General features: G+C 39.4%; 1 protein-coding gene across 3 annotated transcripts in view; it reads right to left on the bottom strand.

The window, feature by feature from the left end:
- Positions 1-24,807, bottom strand: part of GRB10 (growth factor receptor bound protein 10) — a 152,780-nt gene that overhangs the window by 84,069 nt on the left and 43,904 nt on the right. For all 3 annotated transcript variants that reach the window (XM_085305465.1, XM_085305463.1, XM_085305462.1), the window contains one exon: positions 3,114-3,207. In XM_085305465.1, the coding sequence (XP_085161591.1) occupies positions 3,114-3,207 (94 nt within the window). The remainder of the gene's footprint in view (positions 1-3,113; positions 3,208-24,807) is intronic.

Below are 24,807 nucleotides of genomic sequence, written 5' to 3'. Positions count from 1 at the left end.
ATCCTAATTCCTGTTGACTGGGCTTAGCACCCTAACAAAATGTACACAAGTAGCAGAATCAGTGAAAAAATAACATTAAATAATGGCTTAGATATAAAAATACTTATTGTTCATAGAAGTGAATTCTTAGCATACCTACATATAAGCAGCTATTAACAGGAGGAAAATACTATTTCATCTGCACTCAGCATTTCACATTTGCTTTGTGTGAAGCCTGCACATTTTAGGACTCCTCACTTGGAAAAAAAAAAAAAAAAGGAAATTCTCTGCTCCCAATCTTTACAAGGTATTCTTTTAAAATAAAAAGCTGAACAGTTATAAAGCATCTGCTTGTGTAAAAGAGTGATTCAGCAGGAAACATGCACTTAAAATACCCTTTACAAGAAAGAGCTTATTCATGCAGGGACAGTTGGCAGGGATATGTCAGACTCCACTCGCATGCTCTTTTTCCAGTTTATGTTGAAGAGGTTCAAATGCCTCAGAGGAAGCTAATCACCATTTTTATRGGCCATGGAAAGCAGGGTCTGGTTTAGAATTGTAAGTGCTTGCACCAAAGCTTTCCAAGTGAAAGCAAAGGGCTGTAAGTTAATGTTCAACAGAAACTGGCAAATCTGCTGTACTCACTGAACAGTGCGGTCAGGTATGAATTGGAAGCGCATACATAAAATAACGTAATAAGTAAGGTTGCTCAAAGTTCAGCTGCAGTATTTCAGACACAGCATACTAAATGGAAAAAAGAAGAGGGGATGAAAAAAAGAAAAACCTAACGTGAAGTACTTTAGCCAACTGTAATCCTTCCAAAATTTCTGCTCATGTATTAAATCAGCTTTGGTGCAAGTCTGAGCCTACCAGTTTTCCTTAAAATTCTTAGGAAACACAGGAATAAGAGCTTTAGACCTGCTAGTCAGTACAAGCTGAAGTCAGTGGGATTACTCAGAAGGTAATATCCTATATAACTGGAAGCAAAGTCAGCCATAGCCTGTTGTAAGTATCTTCAAGTATCTAGCAATGAAATCAAAGATTTTAGAAATACTGAATAATTTGACTGCTGTCACTCCGTTGTCGTAGAGAAAAATCCAAACAATCTGTAGCTTCAAAAAGTGGTATTTCAGAAACTATTGGGAAAGATGTTAAGTAGGTCTTACTTTAGAAGTAGCTCCTAAACTGTCAGAACCACTGTGACAAATATGCTGTTCAAAACTAATTCTTTCATAAATTAAATACAGATATTTATCTCATAGTAGGTCAGGCAGAGCCACACATCAGGTGCTAAGTATGCTTCACGTATGCAATGCCAGGAACAAATGAGAGAAAACATCTGGCGTTACACAGGGTGCCCAGAGATATGAATCATTGTATGAAGGTACAAGAGAAAGACGCTCAGAAAGGACTATAAGCAGCACCACATCTAGCTGCCTAAACAAACCTGAKGTTTTATGGATCCTTTCATGCTACTGTAATATAGATAGAAGAAAGGAAGGAGCTGAAAAGGAAGTATTAATCTATTAAGAAAATATCAGACTAAAGAGTTAGCATTTTGCCATCAAAATACAATACTATTTCTTTTCAATATATATTCAGCCTTCACTAGCAACAGCCACATACTCTCACTCTATCATGTGAACTTAGATCATACAGAATGTGCTCCAAAATATACCCCTTATTAAAAGAATGGTATCTTCAAATAGCTTCAGAAAATGTCAGCTATATAAATCTGCTCTAGGATTTGCATAKTACAAAGCAGATAAGATTACTATAACAATACCGTTCTGAAATGAATGAAAAATGGAATTTATAAAAACTGTGTCATATGCATGTAAGCAGGCCATAATGCACTGCTGTGCAAAGTTTTGAAGTTCTCTTTGTGGCAACGTGTTCTCTTCTGTTTTCAATTAAGAGTATAWATTTAAAATACCTGGAAAACTTGAGGTGTGTGGGGAATTAAAATACAATACTCATTATATTCGGGGACTTGTTTGTCAAACTTAAATAGTGCTGAGGATTGGCAAGTCACGATGTCTTGCTGCCCTTGGCAAAATGAAAGAAACTAGATTTTTTTTTGAAGAAAAAGTTAAGCACGTCACATTTGGTAAATAATATTTTAACTAATTTACTCTTTTTTGTGTGTGTTTGTTTCAACAGTCTTGTGCTGACTACAGTACTGTAAACTCATTCATTAAAGAAATTGTATTTGAAAACTAGCTTTAAGCACTTTAAGCACAAATTAATCTATCAGGAGGACTGAGGGGAAGGGGGTTCACTGGTGAAGACAGCACTTTCTATTATTATTTATTTCAAAGCCAAAAAACTAAAGCTGAGCCAAAATAAACCCTGCTATGCTTTTAACCATCTTTTGTAGATGAGATAGAAATTTAGATACCATGGTAGCTTTTGAGACACTATTTGGACATCTGTCTCATCATGAAGCATTGCTACTCATTACAGCTGCACTCAAGAGTGGCAAATCACTCAATAATCGAAAAAGACTTTTAAGATTAATTATAACTTTTGATATATATTCCTGTTGACTTACAGAACCTAAATAGACGGTTGCATTGGCATTACGGCATCAGCTCAAGACTCTTTCCCCAACTGAGCTGATTTCTATCACGCCAAGCAAGAAAACATTCTCTCTCTCTCTTTTCTCTTTCGCTCCTAGGGAAAGAGTCAAGTCAGAGCTGTGAACGTTTTCTGTGGCAGGTGAAAACTCTTAAAATGCAACTTTAGCATTGCAAATGTTGAATTGAATTTCAATACTTCCCTCTTCCTTCTCCTCRAAAACAGAAGCAAATTCCTACCCTCTCCAGGCTAACAATCCCAGTTTTGTTTAAAAGACTTGAGATGCACAGCAAGTACTGAGTCATCTTCATCTGTAGCTCAGACAAGACAGCTGTGAAAAAAGATGCTGGATGGCTGGAGCAGGAAAGCTGAAGGAAAGTATATGTGTACATATATGTGTGTGTGTGTGTGTGTGTGTGTGTGTGTGTGTGTGTGTACACATATATTTTTTTTAATGAAGAGGAGAAATTGCAACATGGAGGCAAAACTATTTCTGGATATGCAGCTCTCCAGCTTTCCCTTGATATGCCTGGATTCCCATCACCCTTCCTTACCTTGGTGATTTAGGGAGATGCGGTTAGATGGTTCTTGGAATCCTGGTTCCACCAGATCCCGCCGACCATGAGCTGAAGTCTGATCTACATTGTCCTAAAAACAGAACAGCAGAGAACCTTATCAAAAACAGGCATTCTGTAAGCTACGCTGCTCAGAGCCAAAGCACTGATAAAAATGATCTTTGCCATAGCTCTGAAGGAGAGACAGATATAGGAAAAGTGAGGAAAAATATAAATACATATAGGGGGACACAAGACTGTCGCAATAATGCAGGCAGACATGAATTTAAAATAAGTGACTGTGCTGTTGGCTCATCTGTACTTTAGTTTTACATTTCAGACTGGAGAATAGTGATGTAAATGTACTTCGTCGTTTAACAGAAGTTTCTTCTTGCATCAAATTATGTAGAGGCTTGGGACTTTGTTTTCTTTAATTCCAAGACTGTGGCTTAGGGATTTGTAACTAATTAACTGGACTGAAACAGATTCAGTAGTGAACTACCAAACCTCAAGAGGAACCAGAAGTTCAGTTTAGATAAACATCCATGATTCTGGTTGCCAACCTGAACTCTTTTTCATACTAGAACTCTCACAAGATCAGGTTTCAAGAAGTTTTAACATAGACTGAATTTGGCTAAGTCTAAAATACCACAGTTTCTCACAGATCTTGCCAAAAAAGACGACTAGGAGGAGAGAACAGGAAAGTTGAAATATAAACAAAAAATAAGCCAAGTAAGATAAGTCGCACTGATTTTTAGAAGTACCAGTACGAGAAGGAAATTTGGAGTAGGTACATAGTTTTTCAAACCTGACATAACTTTGCATATACCAGTTAAACTGCGTATGGAAAACCAGAAGGAAGGTCATGAAGCTGCCTACACTAATAGATTATGGCCCAGAAGCTGTGCCGCTACCATGCCCAGAAAGGAGAGGTAAATCCCGTGGCACGAATCGCATTCCCCTCGAAGCCCAGGAGGCACCTTCCCGGCCCACTCCACCTGCCCGAACACCACCCCGCCTGCGGGCAGCGCAGGGAAGGTGAGCGCTGGGCGATGCTAAAAAGAGCCCACGGTAGTTTCACATGACCCTCTCCAGAGTCTATTTATGTCAGTCCTCCACAGACAAACAGTGGCGCTTTGCCAGGCTGCAGCAGGAGTCAGACAGACACGGGAACAAGGTTTTTTCTTTCTTTCTTTCTTTTTTTTAATAAAAAGGTTATATAACGGGTGCGCGCCAAGCCGCATTGTTCGGCGCAGCCGCGGCCCTCGGCACGGTGGGCACCTGCTTTCGTCCATCATCCCTCCCGCGCCCGGCGCCCCCGAAACCCTGCTCCCGACAAGTCATGTGCTTTCTCCGCATTTTAATCCTCCGCTATCTTCCCCTCTTCCCATAAACGCTCTCGATATGAAATTAAAGCACGTTACTTAACTTACTGTATCGGCCCAGCTATTATTACAGTATTTTTAGAAGCCAGTTTGGGCACRAGCCCTCGCGGACCTGTTTGCATGTGCTATTTGCTCTGTCAGTCAGCGTCTGCGACCCAGGTTGATTAATCAAGTGACTAGCCGGAGCGCTAGAAGGATCTCAAGCAAAGTTTATTTTTATGGAGTCTCTTAAAGCGCTTGCAACCTCGTACGCACTGACACGGCAGGTCAGCTCTCAGGGGCCTTTGCAAATCCGCACCGCTCGATGCAAAACGCTACTCGTCTGCATCACATCAAGAGCCACAGTCCATTCATAAACAGTATTATCTCCCCATCCCCTATCAATAACCAGGACAATCTGGGATTATTTTTCAATCCATAACCAAGTCTTTCAAGTTACACACGTTCAGCCGTGACGTGCTACATTTGCTGCTGTTTGTGCTAGTATGGTAGCTGGTGCAGCTATCCAAGAAAACATTAAATCTGACATTTTAATCAGAGAGAGACTCCATCAGCTGCATACTAGAGTAGCTCTGCTGTCTGCATAAGTGTTCCTTAAATCGCCTGCCTCGGCTCCAAGGGCTGCTGCTCCTGTCTGCAGCTTAGCTCGGGACAGAGCAGCATTTAACAGCAGGAGGCAACAGCTTTTGGCTGAGCTGCCATTACTATGGCTTGCACCCTGGTTCCTTCAGTAAAGGTTTTCTGGTCATTCAGACTAGTCTTTAGAAGGGAGGAAGCAGATCCACGAGTACAAATAATAAACTACCATCTGCACTGCCATTTTCCCCCTCCTTTCTTTACAAAGGAAGCAACGTGAATTTAACGGGGATGGAAAAAGTTGCAATCTTAAGTAACAGGGGATTTCCAGGCCTCTGGAGAAAGCTACTCTAACTTGAGCAGCCACGGGACGTTTAAGAGATTAAGGAAGGACAGAAGTGGCAGCAGAGCTTCTCGGAAGCCCCTGGGAGCATGTCCAGACTTTGCATGTCCAGACCACCAAGACGACAGTGCCTGGGTTTGGACTTGCTGTAGCTGTCTGCAAACCCACACAGCCGTCCGTGCCCCTGAACAAAAGGTTCAATTGAGCAAGAGTCACGCAGGCTCCTGCCAGCAATCCCACAGCGACAAATTAAGATCATGACATACTTCTGATGTTTGTACACTGTCCAGCACAACAGAAAGCAAAGTCAGACGTGCTCACGGGCTCCGCTGCAGTTTAAGAGACGACCAACACAGATACGCCTTGGTTTGCACAGAAGCTCTCCTACAGCTAAGGCACATCTCTGCCCACCTAGCAGTGTCACTTGATCACACCAAGTAGATGTCTCAAAACTAATCAAGCATGAAGAGAAAATTAGCCAGCTCATTACTTGAGCCACCTTAGCTTTACTCTGTTCAGACAGTCTGTGTAAAGCAAAATTAAGTACTTTCTGATAGCCCAGACTGAGGAMACTATTGCAGAGGGGTCACGTATAAGTAGGTTCAAAAAAAGCAGTTATTAAAATTCACTGATGAGGAGTCCATCAAGGGCTATTAAAGAGCGGATACAGCTCCTGGCTCAGGGAACGCAGAAGCAGGAAGGGGATACCTTGAGAAATTACACCCTCTCTTAGATCTGCAACTTGTTACGCTTAGACACTGGATGCAGAGGTAGACGAATACTTCTTTGGTCTGATCCCAGACTGCCATGCTTAGCATGCTTCTGTAGTTCCTTCTGTCTCACTAGACAGTAAACAAATCAGGCAGCATTTCTTCTGAGAGTGACTTCATATCATTCTTTACTTCCCAAATAAAGGACTTTTTGCATGTAAGTAAAGTAAATTTTTTCTACGTGAAGGTAATAAAGTGATCTATAGCGGTTTCTGCATTGTTTTCTAAGCTATGCTTCTTTTTACGTCATGTTTTTACAGCTACAGGAGGATCAGTTATGGGACGTGCTATTTATCCAAATAAACTTTCCTTTAGTTTACTGGTATCAGCAGCCAGTTTCTGTTCTGTCACTCAATTTTACACTTTGCCCTATGAAAGCAAATGCGTAGACTGTTACAAGAAAAAAACCACCAGACAGACCCAGATCAATGTCCAAGCTCTAATCCAAACTCCAAGGTCTAGATCAATTAGTAATGCATGTGATGGTGCTTTCTTAAGATTTATGTCACTGGGCTTCTTAGCAGCTAAATACAGCAGCACCGTCTCCTACGAGAAAGCTGTTTGGTACAACATGTTTTCAGCCTGCCTTACCACTGACACCCCAGACCATGAGGAAAATTTGTCTCAAATACAGCTGTGAGGGAAGATCAAGGCTCTTGGGTTTATCTAAAGTTACTGTTTTGCATACGATTTCAAGTTTACTCAAGTACAGTTTATATTTTTTACTGACTTCTCCCAGAGCTGTTTCTGGGGTGCTCTAACCTCATCTTCCCTGGGCTAGTGCTTAACATGTACTAGAAGAGAAGGGAGAAGGAATAAAAAAGGCTGTGCATACCAGGCAAAAGACTTAAAAGTACATTCTCAGACAAACCACGTATTACATAATTAAAGAGCTGTAACTAGCTTTCCAGTCTCTTAACTATAGTCATTTGGCTAGGTAAGAGCCAACTGAAAGGCTCAGAAAGTCAACAAAGCAACTGTGAACCTAGAATTTTAACATTCCTCATTGCTAAGAAAACTTGTACAAACAAGGACTTAAAATAAAGCTACTTAGATTTGTCAAAAGTCAGGCTCTATCCTGAAGTAGCAAAACCACTGACAGTTGGAATTTGTCTGATTTTACAACGCTGACTGTCAAGACTGAGATAACCCCAGGGACCTACAGCAAACACGCTGCGTTTTGGAGTATTAGAGCAGTGAAGCTAGAAGAACGTTCCTCCCTATAGTCCACCTGTTACGCTATGTCACCTCTGAACATAATCGCTTTGAATCACAGAAAACATGCAATAACCTGGAAGGGTGCACAGAACCCTCGCTATCCACACGTTCATACAACCCTCAACAGGCTGAAAAGCCCACCAGATACAATACAATACCCGCAAGATTCACAACATGCCCTAAATTAAGAAAGAAAGGAAAAGAGAGAGACAGACCTGTGCCTATGTGTCTGCAGTGGCAGGGAATTTGTTAAATGAAGTTGTGATCACAGGAATTATATTACACCCCATGATGCAGGGGAAGGCAGAAATACTTGCCAATCTGACCTTGGAAGAACTTCCCTCCCGACCCCCATCTGAGTTTTACTAACCCACTGCCCAGGAAGYGCTGCAATTGAGGGGAAAAAAACATTTTGGGGGGGGGATCCACTCTACACTAAAACCTAGTATTGTGCATATTCCAAACCAATGAAGTGTTTCCTCTTCTGTATCAAGCAAAAAGCTCTATTATATATAAAGTGCCTTGCAGCCTGATATATTTATACTACATATTGGTATAGCTGAGCCAAAAGGAGTTATTTTCTGAAGATGTTTCAGATTTATTTTAAGGGATATTATCACAGCTATGTGACTTGCCATTACCTGCACTTCAATTGCTATCAGGATAATATTGTTTCACACCAGAAGATACTGTCAGCAAGTAGCCAGTTTCTTCCATTTTCCAGAAAAAATGACTCTTCTGTTCCCAGAGGAAAAAAAGTCCACTCACTTGGAACAGGACTACAATTAGCAACCTCTCAAAAGTTGTTTTGTAATAGTAGCTTATTCTAAAAAGTTTTTCTCCAGCAAGGCAGGAGTCAGCACCCTATGTTAGCTAAAAACTTCAGCAATGGACTTCCACAGCATGCATACCTGCGAGCATTACAGATTCAGCTTCTATAGGTTGATCTTTGTAAAGCCAGCATTAGCAGGGTTTTCAATTCTACTGCAACCATAACTTGACAAGAATTGTTTCAAATTAAATTCCTCTCACTAGATACTGTCCTTTCTTAGTACAAACTAACCATTTCTGCAAGAATTTAGCTGCCTTTCGAGTCTACACATTGTTATTGTATAGACAAAATGCATAAGTGTATTCCACAGTGTGTACATTTTGGACCAGATCTCATTTATTATGGTAGAAGAGATTCAATGCATCATGGTTGCTGTCTTTTAATCATCTAGCAAGAAGGGAATCCAACTGACAGGCTTAGAAATGCTAAAAGCTTTGTTCTATTTTTAATGAGACTAAAACCACTGTGGCTGTTAAGAGACAGTTTACATAGTTTACAGCTAAAGTAAAGTCTTGAAATACAGAGGGAAAAAACAAGTACACAAGATTCTCAGTGAAAGCAATCACTTCTTAAAGCTATCTTCAGCTAGAAAGCACTGACAGAAATGAAGCATTTATTTTCTGATGAAATGTCTTTTTGCTTCATTTTTAATACATAAACTAAGCTCCATTTTCTTACAAAACACCATTGAATAAATGAAGTTTATGTTAGGAAACAGCATTGATTAGAGATTTTCACAGTAGAAAATTATATGATTATACAGAAATTCTGCTTCTTCTGTTAGTGCCCACAGATCTTGACAATGAATCTTTAGCTTGTACTTAATTGGAAGTTAGCTTTACATCCAAAGGAAGTCAGTCTCACTGACAAAGGACTGCTAGTATTTGAAAGTATAAAGTGAACCAAAGAAAGATGTGATATTTCTCTGTTTTCAGAGCAAGCTTTTCAGTGGGATTTAGCATTATTCTGTTAATAAAGGATTAATATTTAATAAACTATTCTACTTAAATTGAGTTAAGAGCATAGCAAGACTCTAGTAAACTTAGGCATTCCTACATACCAACCACTATAGTAGCTGGTGCCCACACAATCTAAGGGAGTATTTTACCTCTAGGAAGTGTAGCTACTTGTAAAACTTTGACTCTCATAAGGATTCTCRAATAGGCTAACTTCCCAGGTCTTGTTCAAGTTTCTGAAGTGCCTGGCCAGACACTCCCTCCTTACAAGAAAGGGAAAAGTTGAGAAACACATATGGGAATATTTATATGCAGGTGCTATGGAAAATTTGAGCGTGTAACGCACCTGCCAACACCAACATACCAGTCTAGTCTGAGAGTTTCCTCAAAATGTTTTAACCTGCATTACGAAAAAATCTCAACATGTTCTTCTGGGAGAAGCTGTTATACACAGAGAGAAGGTACAAGTCATCTGATCGTTTTCAACCCGCTGCCCTCCCCAAACTCATCAGCCCTATGAAATAGAAGGTAGCTCATCTGTTCTACTTGGCATCAAACCCACTACAGCTCCGATTATAGCAATGCTGGCAGCCAGCGGCTTCTAAGAATACTGGCTGTGGGATTTGGGTTTTGAAAGCACCCTTGCACAAAGTGGAGGGGAGATGTTCTACGAACTGCCTTGGACACTCTGTCCCAGCTCACACTAACGATGTACTACATTAACCTTCTTGGAAGGCTCAATGCATGAAGAGATGACCTGGTGGACTCTGGGATCTGGCAGTGCGGAAACTCGTTTGCGTGGCTCCAGGGAGGGGAAAGGGGGGGGAGGGAGGGAAACGAAGAGGAAAGGGGGTGGGAAGGTGCTACCTAGGTTGCAGGAACTACTGTTTCTACGTAAGTACACGCTTTTTAAGAATAAGTATTCAAAACTACACTTTCGAAAGTAGCAACTACAGCTAGATGGCCTAAATTACATTTAAGTGCATGCTCCCTTTTAGCTAGGTCCCCCTGAAAACTCAAGAGCAGTGAAATTCTAACAAAGGAATGAAAATAGCATGAAACACAAAGCAAAGAGATTGATGCCATCTGAAAATTGGTCTCTTCTTCAAGGCAATAGCACTGTTCCCTTTTGTCTTCTTGATGGTTCTGATTTGAAAAGGGCTGATGGGGGAGATGATTCTTCACTGCCGTTGACAGTGCTTCCTAGRTGGCAGAAGCTACCACATCCAGACATTCGAATTCACAGAACATCAGCTAACAGAATAACTCTCAGAATGCCAATGAAATTGTTTTTCGGGTCTTCATCTTGAAAACCTGATGAATTTCAAATGCTGTGCTGAACAACTTCACAGACAAGAGCACTCTGCTATCCTTACCCACTTCAGCTGTCAGCGATATGGCCTTTATCTCTCTGTGCATTTCCTAGCCTATCTGCTCAACTGCTGCAATTCAAGGTGTGCTTGATACCTCTCCCCTGTCACCCTGGAGAGTGATCCTTGGCCTTAGATAGCAATTAACTAGGTCTAGGTTGTCCCAGTCAACTGAACATATGATCTTAATTACATTGACTACACACCTTTCTGCTTAGATAAAGAACCATTTATCTGCTGCATGGTGCAATCTGCTCTAGAACTTAATTTCCCCTCTTGGACAGGGATGTTAACGCCTCAGGTGGCTTGCTTTCAGTTACATATGGAATAAACTTTTCATGCATCTCCCAAACAGCCAGCCTTACTAAAAAGAAAATATTTAAGATCTCAGAAATGAGGCAGAGATTCATATATCCTAGGTGACAGCTCTATAACTTATTAAAAAAAAAATCACAAGTAGAGCTGCTCTGAACAATGACACTCATGCCTTTTCATCATTAACAATCCAGCATCAGATGCTTTGCAGCAACAGACCACTGTGCTCATCCACGAACCACATGGCAGGGCTCCAAACTTTCAGAGCAAATCAATATGGTAATGTATGCAAAGAAAAGGATAGAGTTTAAGATAAAGTTGTCTACAATATATAGGTTCTTAAAAAAAGTCCTTTTGTATCGCTTACGCTGCAACGAGCCTTCAGAGAAAAACAATTACTAATAAAACAAGATGCATTTATTTCATTCTTTAATCATGTTTGAATTTTATTTGACCTTCGCRGTTTCAAGGAAGTGACATTACTGAACATTTCTGCCTCGTCATCAAAACAGTTTTCCTAAAATAATCCTCGGTAGAGTGCTGCTTTATTAGAATTCATAAAGCCACTGCTCCCAAATTTTAGTGAAGGTAGGACAATATTTCAACACAAACTATGCTACAGTGCCACCTACATACAAATTCTCAATTCACAGCAGTTTGAAAGAAAACAGAACAAAATTAAGACTAACACCAGTGATTTGGATGTTTCAGCACACCAGTATCTTATTCCTATTTCTCAAAATGAATGAAACCTGCAGTATTTTTGGCATCGCTGTATCCCTTAACAGAGTACAATAAAGAAATAACTGATTTCACTATAGGAGTATTCAAGTAGCTCATAGTCACTTTTTAGCACGATAAAATTTTTAGTGGAGCCTTTAGCTATCTATGTCTGATTTAAAATAATCTAGTTATGAAATGTGTTTCATTGTTACAGTAGTTCTAGTATTACTAACATAGTCTTTTTTTTTTTTTTTTTTAATGCAATAGTTGCCACCTTTTCTCTTCCTTATGGAAAGTGAGCTAATTGAAGGTAGCTCTAGCAATTACCCTGCATCAAGAAGAGGGATTTATCAGAACATCTTTATTGACTTAACACTCTGTAAAGGAAGAAAATTCTGAAAAGCTCAGCAATTTGCATTTAAATAGTAACAGATTACATGTAAAGTTGCAAGCTGTCCCTGGAAAGCCTAATACAAAGTGTAAATCTTTATTTTTTGCACAAACTGGCACTGGATAAAAAAACTGCTTGCTAAAAGCAAGACTGTCAATCACCTCTTCTGGTGTAGAGAGTTTTTTCTTTTTTCTTTTTTAAACTAGTTCCCAGTAAAGAGTGTTGAGTGACTGCTTGTTTTGATATTCAGCTTCTCCCTGCTTTTTGCTGAGGCCTACTGGATACATCCAAAGTGACCCACAGCACTTGAGAACGTACACTGCAACATTTTAATATGATTAACAACAATACCTCTTTTAATTCGGCATAAGTTCCCTCAATACGAGGCTACGGTAAGATGTCAACAGATCAAAGAGCTTTCATAATTGCCAGCATGTTATTGGAGGACAGTATGGTGTGCCAAAAATTACAAAGGGAGTACATGAAACAAGGCAAACAAACCAACCCAAACAAGACACACATGTACAGGAGTCTCCAAACGATGACAGATCTCAACAGCCATGTGAAACCTGGTCAGTCAGAAGAAAAGGGTTTCCAGCTTAAGAAACCCCAAACAGATTTTTTTTTAAAAAAATAAATAAATAATAAAATAGCACGTGTGCACGTACAGCAGTATTTCATTGCACTGGTTTTAGCAACACAGAAATGCTACAGCTATTAACCGCAAGAACCCTTCTGTCAAATGGACTTAGGCTGCTGACTCCAAGGAACTCAGCATGTGACCAGCTGAGCTGTTGTTAAATCTGTATTCACGTGGCTTCGAAAGATCTTTCTCTCCCCACTTTTCCCCTGAAACCAAAGACTAGTGGGGAAATATAGGCCGTGTTTACTTTGCAGTTGGAGGGGCTAGGAGCTTGCACATGAGTGTGCTACCATGTTTCAGCTGAGAGTGTGATTAACTCCAGAATTCAGGGTGGCAGCTTTTATAGCATAATCAGTATTTATTGTTTTGCCTCCTGTAGTTTTTGAGCTATTTTTTCTGACCTGAAAGCACAGGTTGATGGAAYAAAAGTAGTGAAAAAGATTCCCGAAGAGAGTAAAGTCAAATCAGAGATCAAATGAAAAAATGGTAGAATGAGGAAGAAATGAGTAAAACTTTGAATTTGGCTTCAGTAGCAAGCTTCGAGTAAAAGGAACAGGCCACCTACTGAATACAGTTGTACTGAAGACCATGTCATCTGGTTAAAACAAGAAATTTAACTGTTGCAAATTACCTGGGAGCTCATTAGCACAACACCACAACATTGACACCATGTGTGTAATCATGCATTCCCATAAGGTACCTTATCACGTCAGCATATTCCTGTTCTGGAAGATGCTGGTGGGAACAGCAATGAGATGCTTCTGATCTTGTGAGTTTGGTTTTATTTTAAGCTGCTGGGCAAGTCATCCTCCAAAAGATATGCTGTCAGAAAAGTATTTTTCCAACCTGTTCTTATCCAGCATAGTAGTTATATCTTGCTATTAAATCATCCAGACAATTCATGTTCAACAGCTAGCAGTTTATCACCATTCRGGGGGGATATAAAGGGCTTCAGAAAAAACATCACCTTTTTTCAGTGCCCTTTTTCAGAACATACTTAGCACGTTTGGTTAATCTGTCTGTCCTGTCAGAAAAGATGTATATGTATTTCATGCAGAAATTTCAYCAGTAAGCATGTAGGAAAGCACTCATCAAACTTGTATCACGCTGCCCTATACAACCTTATGGGCAACAGTGAGGAAACAGGCACTTCAAGTCCAATTCAAGTTTACCTTAGAATGCAGGGAACAGATTCTGCAATTGCCTCTAACCACAAAAGGTATAAGATGAATATTCCAAATGTTAATATTAGTATTTGGTTAGAAAAATTCCAAGTCTGTCATCATTTTAAAAAACTAAAAAAATCACGTAAAAATGAATGCGTATATGTGGGTGGGTACACATGCTATAAATTGCTCTAATATATGGATATCTGCTACATTTAAGGGACAAACTGAAATGATCTAACAAGCATAAATAACCCATAAAACACTCCATGTATACACTAAAGAATGTGTATRCTATACACGAATGATCCCAGAGTTAAGTTTTGCAGCAATCAGTGAACTATTTATTCTAGCTAAAACTGCACATCAAGGCTCAATTCAGAAGTAGTATCTAATTATGAGATTTTAAGAGTCAGAACACAAGTGGAAGAGGGGAAAAGTGAAATAATAGTTTATAAATGATCCCCATCACTACAGTCTTCCCATAACCTTTGTCATTTAATTTAGCAATTCCTATTTTAAAATCAAAGACAGAAAARAAAAGAAAAAAAAAGGTATTGGGGCTGGAAAGTGGAATGGTACTGAAAAAATCGAATTTACTTTGGATAYCTAAATTGCCATTGGCTTAGAGGGAATTATTCTGGAAAAATAATTCAAGTAAAAACATACTTTTGATGGACAAAGTCACTCCCTATATATTAAGAATTTCTGACAAGATAATATAGCAAAATTCTCTCTATATAATTTTTCTTAAAGAATTAAAGATACCAAAAACAGAGCTTTTTTACAGATGCTCCAGTGCCAGGTCAGCCATCTGCGGGTCTGTTACGCAATTTCAGAACACAGGCTGAAGCAATCTAAATAGCATGGCAAACACAGGCATGCGTAATACACCAGTGAGGTATCTTCCCCATTTTTCCATCACATATTCTCATCAGTTTTTAAAGTAACACCACTTCTTCCTGTGCCTGAAAATTTATAAAATTTATACGGCTCCAGGATTCCCCTCCCAAAGTCCCTATCTTTTTCTTTTTTTTTCTTCATTTTTTCTGAACTGTTTATTTTGTGTAAAAATGAAGGTGATATCATCAGAGGAGAGCATCACCAGGAAAGCTGCAAAAGGCAGTTCATGGCAGTTCATGTATTTCAACAGCTTTCACAACATGTTTACCATTTCAACTTTACTATAGGTGCCATCAGCAGCAAATCACGAGAGAATTAAGCTGAGAAAAAAAGACTGCAAAAAGGAAAAAAGAAAAAAAAAAAAAAAGGGGGGAGAGAGACAGACAGACACTCTCCCTTAGGCTGTTGCATTTGGGGCTCTGCAGACTGTCAGGATGAGCCCAGCAGTGACATCCTGGACTGAGCCCAGCAACAGGCCAGTGGGCTAAGGAGGGAGCATCAGTGAGCCACCAAAGCTGACTCATGGACAATAACAAACTGGCTAGGGAGGCAGAGGTTGATGGTGGCCTGATACCTTCCTGAGATGAAGAGAACAAGAACAAATGAAGTAAGACTACTGAATTACAGTTCTGAACTGCAGGACTGTAGGAAAGCAGATTTTGGCTCGTACAGATCTACCTGAAGGACAAAGGTGCCAAGAAGAACAAGCTGATCTCCAAGGACAGCCTCCTCCAAACACAAGAATGGTCCATTTGGACATGCAGGATGTCACATAGGCATGGCACAAGTCCAGCATGAATGGACAGGGTGCTCCTGCCTAAGCTCAAATGCAAAGAAGGTAGAAGCAGGAAGGAACTACCCAGGAGGAATACAAAAATGATAACTAATGTTAGCCTAGTTAGTGCTCAGCTGGACAAGGGACCCCGTGGTTAAGGATAGAGGGAAAAAAAAACAAAAAACAAAACAAAAACGAACAATTGTTTCTTTGCCTCATTTTTTACTAGTAAGGTTTACTCACAGCTCTCACAGGTCTCCAAGCACGGTGTCTGGGGGGACTTTACTYCCAGTAAAGGGAGGTGAAGTTATGGACCACAAAAGCTAACTGGACATGCAAAAATTCATAGGACCAGATGGGATATATCAAAGGGTGCTAAGGGAGCCGGCTGATGTCCCTGTGAGGCTCCTCTCTATTATCTTCAAGAAGTTACTGTGATCAGAGGAAGATCCTGATGACTGCGAGGAAGCAATCATCACATCCATCTTCAAAATGGGCAAGGAGGATATAAGGAACCACAAGCTGGTCAGCCTTACCTCAGTGTTTGGCAAGATTACAGAACAAATCCTCCTGGAAGCCACATCCAGGGACATGAAAGACAAGAAATCAATCAGTCAATCCATGCCATCTGTTCCAAAGGACAAGCTATTTTTCCTGGCATTTCAGCTCAGTTTTACACCATTTGTACTCTTATGAGTCTCATCACTCAAGAAACTTAGAATTTTACACAGATTATGGCTAACAATGGTATCTTTTGATTTCATCTTATTGTTGTAAACATTGATTTTATCTAGTATATAGCTAAAGTTTTAAAACATTGAACAATCGTATGATAATAGTTTAGAATATCAAGTTATTTTCATTAGAAAAGTAGGCATATTGTTTGTACTCCCCACAGCCCAAAATGATCTGCTTCAGATACAGTAGAAGACTGTAGAAAGTTAACTAAAATTTTCAGAGGGATCCACTGCAACAACGTAGATTCATCAGCAGTCTTCCTTTGCCTCCACTGAAGAATTTTASTGTGTAAACCACAGTTTTACAAAAACCCACGTGAGTTGAAATAATGGTCTGTCACTCTCTTGCGCTAATAGCTTCAAGAAGTTTTTCAAGAAAGGTGCCAACACCACTTTGTCAGAAACCCCCTCCTGAACTGTGCAGAAGTATTCAGTATTCTGGGGAACTTGCCAGCATGACAGTATTTACTGTATGACTAATATGCATTAATGAAGCACAAATGGACAACTATTTACTTGTGCTAATAACTAAAGCGCTTTATTAGAGCTGAGGCCTCCAGCATGACGGATTGCCAGGTTCCCCTTTCTTGCCAAAATTATGTCAAAAAAAAATGGAGCCAGTGTGTAAGGCTTCAAGAGCTACAACCAGTGTGTAGTAGAGTCTTAAGTCATTGTTTAACATTCAGCTTGCAGAGGACAAGCACGCTCCAAAACCACTGGCTATTTCTGAGGGTTGGTCTTTTCATCATAGAGACTAGGACATGCACATCGGTCTTGCCAGTGCACAAGCCAAAGCTATCTAAGCCAAAGCTATCTTAAAATAGCAGCAAGGCTTGAGACCTTTGTTGTGCATTCATTTGTCTTCTCTGCTTGCTTGGTTGCTTACTGTCTTTCAAAACTGGAAAGAAAACACTATCGTAATGCCTCAGATGAAAGCATCGGTATTATGCAGCAAGAAGGACCCTTAACACAACTATTCTAGTCCTAGGTAAACTACTACTGAAATCTAATCAATTCAGTAAAATTCCATCCTGAAAAAGCAAAGTCAGTTCTTTAAAAATAAGGATAAAGTCCTAGTTCTATATCTTGATCTCCACGCCACATCTCCAAGAATGGCACATACCAGCAATGGTGGAAATAAAATACAAACATGAAAAGCAGTAAAGCTTTGTGGGAATCTAGGGATAACCAAAAGAAAAAAAAAAGGCATTTCAGACTTTAATATATTAGATATTGATTTAAAAAAAGAATTCTAAAGGATGAAAAACAAGCAGATGAAGCTCCTTTCCAGTCACAGCTAATGCTAGCTAGAATTGATGGCGCATCCCTAGCTTTACAAAGGAAGTGACACATCCCCATCAAAGCCAAGCTCACTGTGCTCAGCAAGTTTAGATTATCCTTTCTTGTTTGAATCAGCAGCTCAAGACCAGGATTCAGCCACAGCATTATGACTACATGGTCCGCAAGCAAAGAAACAAATGGTCCCAGCCATGAGACATCACATTAGAAGGAAGTTTTGGAAGCTTCAAAAGCTTCACCCACAGTTTCACTTAAGAAATAGAAAATTTCTGCTTCTAAAGTTGATGATGCTTAACCAGCTTCATATGGGTTTCTGTTGTTTTTTTCACCCCTAATTTAAAAAGAATAGAAAAAAAGGCGGGGRAAAAGGGGGCTCAGGGCTTAAGTGCCTAAGAAATTCTGCCCTTCCTTTGATCAGTCTCTCCTTAAACAGTCTAAGGCAAGAAAGTCTATTGGGTGTAACTTTTAGCAGAGTCTGTATCAAGATATTTATAAGAAATACTTAAAGAATATAAAACAAAGTTATATCACTGTTTTTCACCAAGGACAGAACAGGCCTCTATGAGCCAACTGGCAACGACAGCAACATTAAGAATTATCTGAGCCCAAGCATTTTCCTGAAAAGCAACAGCTCCAAATAGACAGCAATCTCATCTTCCTCATTAAAAATAATAATAATAATCATCTTATCCAGCAGTCATTATTTCTCCACATGCAAAATATAGAACATGCTGTAGAAGGAAGGCTCACCAAAAACAAAAACAACCTCTGTCCCCCCACCACACACAAGCAACTAGCACTAAAGTAATTCCAATTGACTAAAACAAAGCCAATTTTAAATAACAGTTCCATTCTGTTATATTTCAGGCTCCCCACAGATTTGGAAGTGTGAAGCTGTCCTAGGATTAGTACACCAGTTACTAACTGTTACCAACATGAGAACATTCCTCCCGTTAGTTCTCCAAACTAGTTGGTAAATAGCTTGTTATGTACTTATTCTTTCGGAAAAGATTTCATTCAGAATAAATAAGTATACAGAACTCAATTTGGTGCTATAGTCTGCTAAACTGCTTGTTATCGTTACATCACAGTGGTCTCTTGGGAAGTTTTATGAAAAAAAATACTAGAAATGGGTCTGGTTTTTAATCAGCGTAGGTGATCATAGAATCAGTAAGGTTGGAAGGGACCTCTGGAGATCATCTAGTCCAACCTCCCTGCTCAGCAGGGTCACCTGGAGCATGGTAGAGAGGGTTGCAGCCAGGCAGGCCTTGAAGTGCTCCAGAGAAGACGACTCCACAACCTCTCTGGGCAACCTGGTCCAGTGCTCTGTCACTCTCACAGTGAAGAAATTCCCCCTCATGGTCAGGCAGAACTTCCTGTGCTTCAATTTCTGCCCATTGCTTCTTGTCCTGTCACGCAGGGCAACTGAAAAGAGTTTGTCCCCGTCCCCTTGACACCCTCCTTTCAGCTACTTATACACATTGATAAGATCCCCCCTCAGTCTTCTCTTCCCCAGGCTGAAGAGGCCCATTCATTCCTCATAGGGCAGGTGAGGAGTGGAATCCTCATCCTCTGGAGCAGAATCCAGAAGTGGCATCTTCAAAGTCGCACACAAGACAGAACCCAGAGCCAGCCACTGCTTTTTGTTTTCCTGCAAAGTAGTCTTGCAGAGATCATGAATAAAATCCATGACATCTTCCMTATAAATTCTTCCTTCAATTCTCAACTGCAGTGAAGAGACATCATAAAAAAGAAAAACACTGGTTTGAACATGTGAAATGATTGCATTTGAATGAAAAAGCCCCAAAGGGCACAAGGCAGGTGCAGTTTTCAACTCTGCCCTCAGCTGTGGATGCAGATGGCATCTGCCTGACTTCCCCAGGAGCCTGGCTTCATGAGCAGCACTAGACTGCTCATATTTTCCAGGAGAACAAAGCGGATCAAGACCAAGAGTTTCCTCAGAAAAGCAGTAAACTTGGCAGATCTTAACATTTATGCAAACTATGGCTAAATCTAGGGATAAATCTAAGAGAATGCTCATAAAGTGACGCAACGAGATCGGAAAGACTGATTCAGTCTACTGGTCAAGCACGAGCGTGAAACCATGAGCAGGAAGATGCAAAGTTGAACTTCATTACTTGAAATTTCCTCGTTTGATTTTCAATATCTAGATTGTTTCCTCATTGCTGTTCAAAATCTAGCGAAAAGTAGTACATGAGATGTGTGATCGTTAGGATGCTTTGAGGGTTTTTTTGGAGGTTGAAAGTCTTGTATAGAGAAAAATGTGAATCTAGATGTTAAAATTGCTTGTTCACATTCACTTTTTAACAATGCTCTTTATATTTTGCCAACCAACTTCTGCCAAAATTAGAATATAAAAATAGAAAGGTAAGTACAGGTTAAATACAAATTTTCAGATAGAACTGCAGGCAGATAGAGTGGAAAACAGAAAACTATGGGTATTTCTTAGGAGAAGGAAGACTAAAGTTGCTTGCATAAAATAACTTCATGTGAAGTACAGATTTCTTTGATGTTCTTTTGCTTCCTATGCAATACTCTGATCACATCTGAAAGTGGAGCAATACACACTTCTGATGCCATCTTTAAAATATGCATACTGTATTTATATTTTAATGCGAGTGTAACAACCCCCTTCGGGACAATTCTTTTGGTAGATCTCTTTCCGTGAACAATAGATAGTGGCTAGAAATACACCTCTAGTTGCTCTTCAACCAAATCTACAGAGCGGCATCAACCCTATCTGTAAAATTAATTTGCAAGCTGCACTCAGGGAGACAGATTTCATAACTTCATATTGGAGGCAAGATGTCTTGTAAAAACATTTACTAATGTTCTCACTGCCTTGTACTTCATGTCTGCTGCAGTCCATCAACCCTATACACCACTTAAAACATGCAAACAAGAGCACTGTCAACAAAATATCTGTTGACTGACACCATATTTCAGAAGTCTGATGACTTTCTGCATTGGCAGTAGCAACATTTCAGCTTCATCTCTTCATACAATATGTAGAGGAATGATGCAACTCAGTCATGCCTCTGGTGTTTTCCACACAGCTCTGCTCAAGTGCTCGGAAAGCCTGTTTGAGCTCTGCGGTTGTTCCGCATGACCCTGCTAGAGAGAAAAACTCAAGCTCCAGATGAAAGTCTATACAAGCAACGTTCTCGTACGTTTCAGCCTAAAGAGAATAAACTCAGCCACTGTTTATTTTGACTCTTAAAAACAACAGGAAAGAATAGTTCATCATAGTTGCAATACACTACTGTCAATAGCTCAATGAATGAAAGTTTTCAAACCATGTCAGACAAACTACAAGGGCCAAAACATAGGTCTCAACAGCCCTCCCCCACAGGCTTTCAGGCCACTTGGACACAAATTCTGCAGTTATGGTTTTGGAGTTTTCTGATGYTTTGTTATGAAGCACTAAGACGCTTATGGTGCTCAGATATTTATTCAGCCTACRTATCTACCTTGATACTGAGTAGTATCAGATTGCTCCATCTCCAAACATTTTTCTTGTGGCAGAAACAGGACTAAGTCATACAGGAGGCATCTGGATTTCTTTCCCCAAAAAATTAAAGCAAAGCAATCCACCCCAGAAAAAGTTTTAAAAAGGGAAAGGAAAAGAAAAAGAAAAAAGAAATAAGAAAAAAAACAGCTCTGCTCATAGAGACAAAGGACACCAGACAACTGCTGTATGCCGTGAACTTGCATTAGATTACCTCCAAAGGCACCTTTTAATTTCTTGTATGATTTTATGGAAAACAAGAATCAAAATGCCACATACACTCTGGAGAACTTGTACCTAGCTGTTCCTCCAAYTTAAGGCAAGGATATTTGACAATTTCTGTCATATTAACAGTAAATTTTCTCAACATCCATAAATCTGACAGCATTAAAAAGGAGGCGTATATCACACTAGTTAGCTTTTAATGGATAAATTCTCCTATGTACTTCTCTACTTTCTCTACTCTTGAGGTGCACAAAGCTTTTCAAGTATGATATGCAAAATTCTGCTCCGTTTTCAGTCAACAGGACTGTTTGCAATCCTGGAATATATTGTTGTGTTCATATAGGAGAAAACAATAATTTTCTCCCTATTTTGTGAGCATGGCTTTGTATTGCATTTTATGAAAATGTTAGATGATGAGCATGATCCAAACAAGTCCTCTCTCTGATAATAACACAGCCCTGTGAAAACAAACTCTGTGGAGCTTAATTAATAAAACAGTCATTCCCACAACTTGGTTATGGGAAAGTAAATGGGGGGGGGAAGAGAGGGGGCAGGGAAGGGAAGACACCAGAAGATGAACAGAAAACCTCATGCTTGCATGCACAGATTTTCATGTTCAGAACCTAAGAAAATCATGTTATTTATGATGTCAGTAAGACTTGCACAATTCATTCATCAAAGAGTTAAAGAATTAAATCTTTCCTAAGAGTTCAAGTCACTGCACATAAATACTGTTGTGACTACAGATTGCAAAAGAACGGAAACACAGTAAATCATCCCATTTTTTCTGAGAAATTCTGGGACTATGTTCTGAATTTCCAGGAACAGAAGACAAACACTGCCAATTCTCACTGCTGGATTTTTATTGAAGAGTTAGAGAATTTGGAAAGAGCTCCTGAAAGCCACTAAAAGGTAGTATTGATTTTTTCCACAAAGCAAGAGATTGTTTCCAGGAGAATGCACTTGGTGTGACTGGTTTATGTGCTAACTCCTGAGACTGATTAAAAAAAACAAAAAAAAAAAAAAACACAACTCATGTTTCTTATGTTCTCTTATGTCTCTTAAACAGCATCCAAGAGCTTCTAAAAGCAGCAAATGTGCATAAAAAGCCCACCATAGAAGTTAGTCAGAAGCTTTTAGCCTTTCCCTTCTCCCCAAAAATGGGAAAAGGAAGGGCAGAGGGGGCTTAGCCAGAGGCCATCCTAAAGGATATCCTGYAGTACATATACAATTTTGCAAGTCCTCATTTCTCTTGCTGTCAGTGGTTTGAATGTAATCCCAAATTTACATGTGTCAATTTATTCTAAATATCAAATTTGCAGCATTAAGCTCCCAACCTTAGGGACTTTGGAAGAATGTTCTGTACAGACTTCCATTCATATCAAGTCTGAAAATGTACTGAAAAAAAGAGAATAATAATACATGTTCACACTCTAATCTAGAGCATATTTAGTTTAACCTTCTTTTAGCCCTTTACCAACACAATGCTGGCGCTGTAACCAAATTTGAAAGACAAGTTGATGAAAGGTTCTAAGTCAGATTTAGTAGGGGTGGAAAAACAGACGTTCGGTTTTTGTAATGTGAACTTAACTTGTGACAGAAKGCAAAGTAGTTGTGAATGGGCTTCCAAAGCTAGCCTTTAAACCTGTTACAAGCATTTAGGATAGTTAACACAGAGTGAGCTGTGACCAGAAATATTAGCAGGGAGTCACTTTCCCACCACTTTAAGTCACTGACGTTGCTTTGACAAGCGTGCAGAATCCAACCAATTGAGCAGCAGACACGAGCAAGAGCATCCTTTGACGGTGACAGACACTCCTAGTCTATTGGTTGTCCTCGACTAAAGCGGACATCTACAGGTTTTGTAAGAACAAGGGGAAGTGCCAAGGGAAGTTCACAGCTGCCCAAGAGAGCTGGAGAGACTCCAGTCTCCGAAGTTAYGAATGCTCTTGCACTTGGAGAAAAGGTAAACAAATCTTGAGATAGGGGAACGAAGAGTGTCGTCTTAGTGCTTTGGTTTCAGAATTCTCATGACCACATTACAATCTCCAATTTCACTTTTAATTTGTTTCTAGCTCTCCTAGTTAGCAAAAAAAGCCTAAGTACATGGCTGAAAGCAGCCTGGCAGCTCAAAACAAAAAATATGTCTTCTTTTCCTTATGCAACCTCAGCCTGAAGACTTTTTGAAAGCCTGACTAGTTTAATTTGAATGATTAACTGCAATATTTTAAAAATGCAGGTAAAAGTTTGATACAGTTATTTACTGTAATTCAACATTGTGGAACAGCTGAACAAAGATTTCTGGACTAGAGGCTCATCCAGGCATCCAGAGGCCTCAAGAGAAAAAAAAAAAAAAAAAAAAAAAGTGCAATTCACAGAAAACAAATTTGCTCAGAACGTTTTAGAAAGATTCTTATCAAATATTTAAATAACCCACACTACGATAATATGTATTTGTTTTCTTCAGCTACATATTTGTTTTCTTCAGCTCATTGGTTCATAARCAGTAAGAATTTGCCACAGCTATGAGACAAATTTGAGCCTCCTCCATCACAAATTTGACTGAATGAAATGGTAGCAAGYCTTTGATATAACTCATGGCTGCCAAACTGGGGCACTAAAGACACTATTTTCATGAGAAAGTTTCATATCCAGTAAAGAACTTGTGATTCAGAATGACTGCCTACAATTTAAAATTCTTTTCTATAGACCTCCATTCTTCCAGCTCACTATCATGACTCAGATGATGCTTCAAGTGAATTTAAAGTATAATTTCACAGTGCAACAAAAACTATGAAAGCCAGGCACATCTATTCAGGTACTACTCTAAAACCACAGACCTCGCAGTGCAAAAATACAGATTTTTGTGACACCTGATTTCTCAAAGTCCATTCAATCTTTATAATTGGAAAAGCAGTTAGAACAGAATTGCTACATTTTTCCTGTTATCAGGAAAAACACTAGGGTGAATTCAACTGACAACAGCATGTAAGTAAGGATAGTCTTAACTAATTTTGAGGTTTCCTGTTGGGAGAAAAAAAAAGTTTAAGTTCACGCATTATGAAATAAAAGTATCCTACAGAGGATTTTAAGTAAGTAGTAGTAAGTTTTCAGTAAGTAGTAGATTACTACATGACTGTAGTAATCACCACTGGCAATGTTTCTCTTCAGACAAAAGGGAAAAAAGGTTTAGATGTCGTATGGTACTCTATTCAACCATTTGCATATCTGCAAGTCCCAAAATCATAACTGAATCCTTATGGTGGTAGGCACTGCATGAAAACAAAAGAGGGGAAAAAGGGAGAGGGGGACAGAAAGCAGGTCATGTCTGAAACAGCAGATTTGCAGTTCCATAAAAAAATTACAAAGCATGCATTATGCCAACCACAATTGTCTGAAAAAAATGAGAACTTCTATGTGTGCTTTTCCCTAGCACCACTGAATTGAGTTGAGGGTTTGTTTGTTTGTTTTTGTTGTTTTTTTTTTTAATGTATATTCTTTGCAGTATGCCATATTGGCTACTTAGATACAAGATAGT

The sequence above is a fragment of the Rhea americana genome, unplaced genomic scaffold, assembly GCF_003343005.1.
Source record: "Rhea americana isolate MKP2758 unplaced genomic scaffold, rheAme1 scaffold_220, whole genome shotgun sequence".
In the NCBI taxonomy this organism is placed as follows: Eukaryota; Metazoa; Chordata; class Aves; order Rheiformes; family Rheidae; genus Rhea; species Rhea americana.
This window is presented reverse-complemented; position numbering and strand designations above follow the sequence as displayed.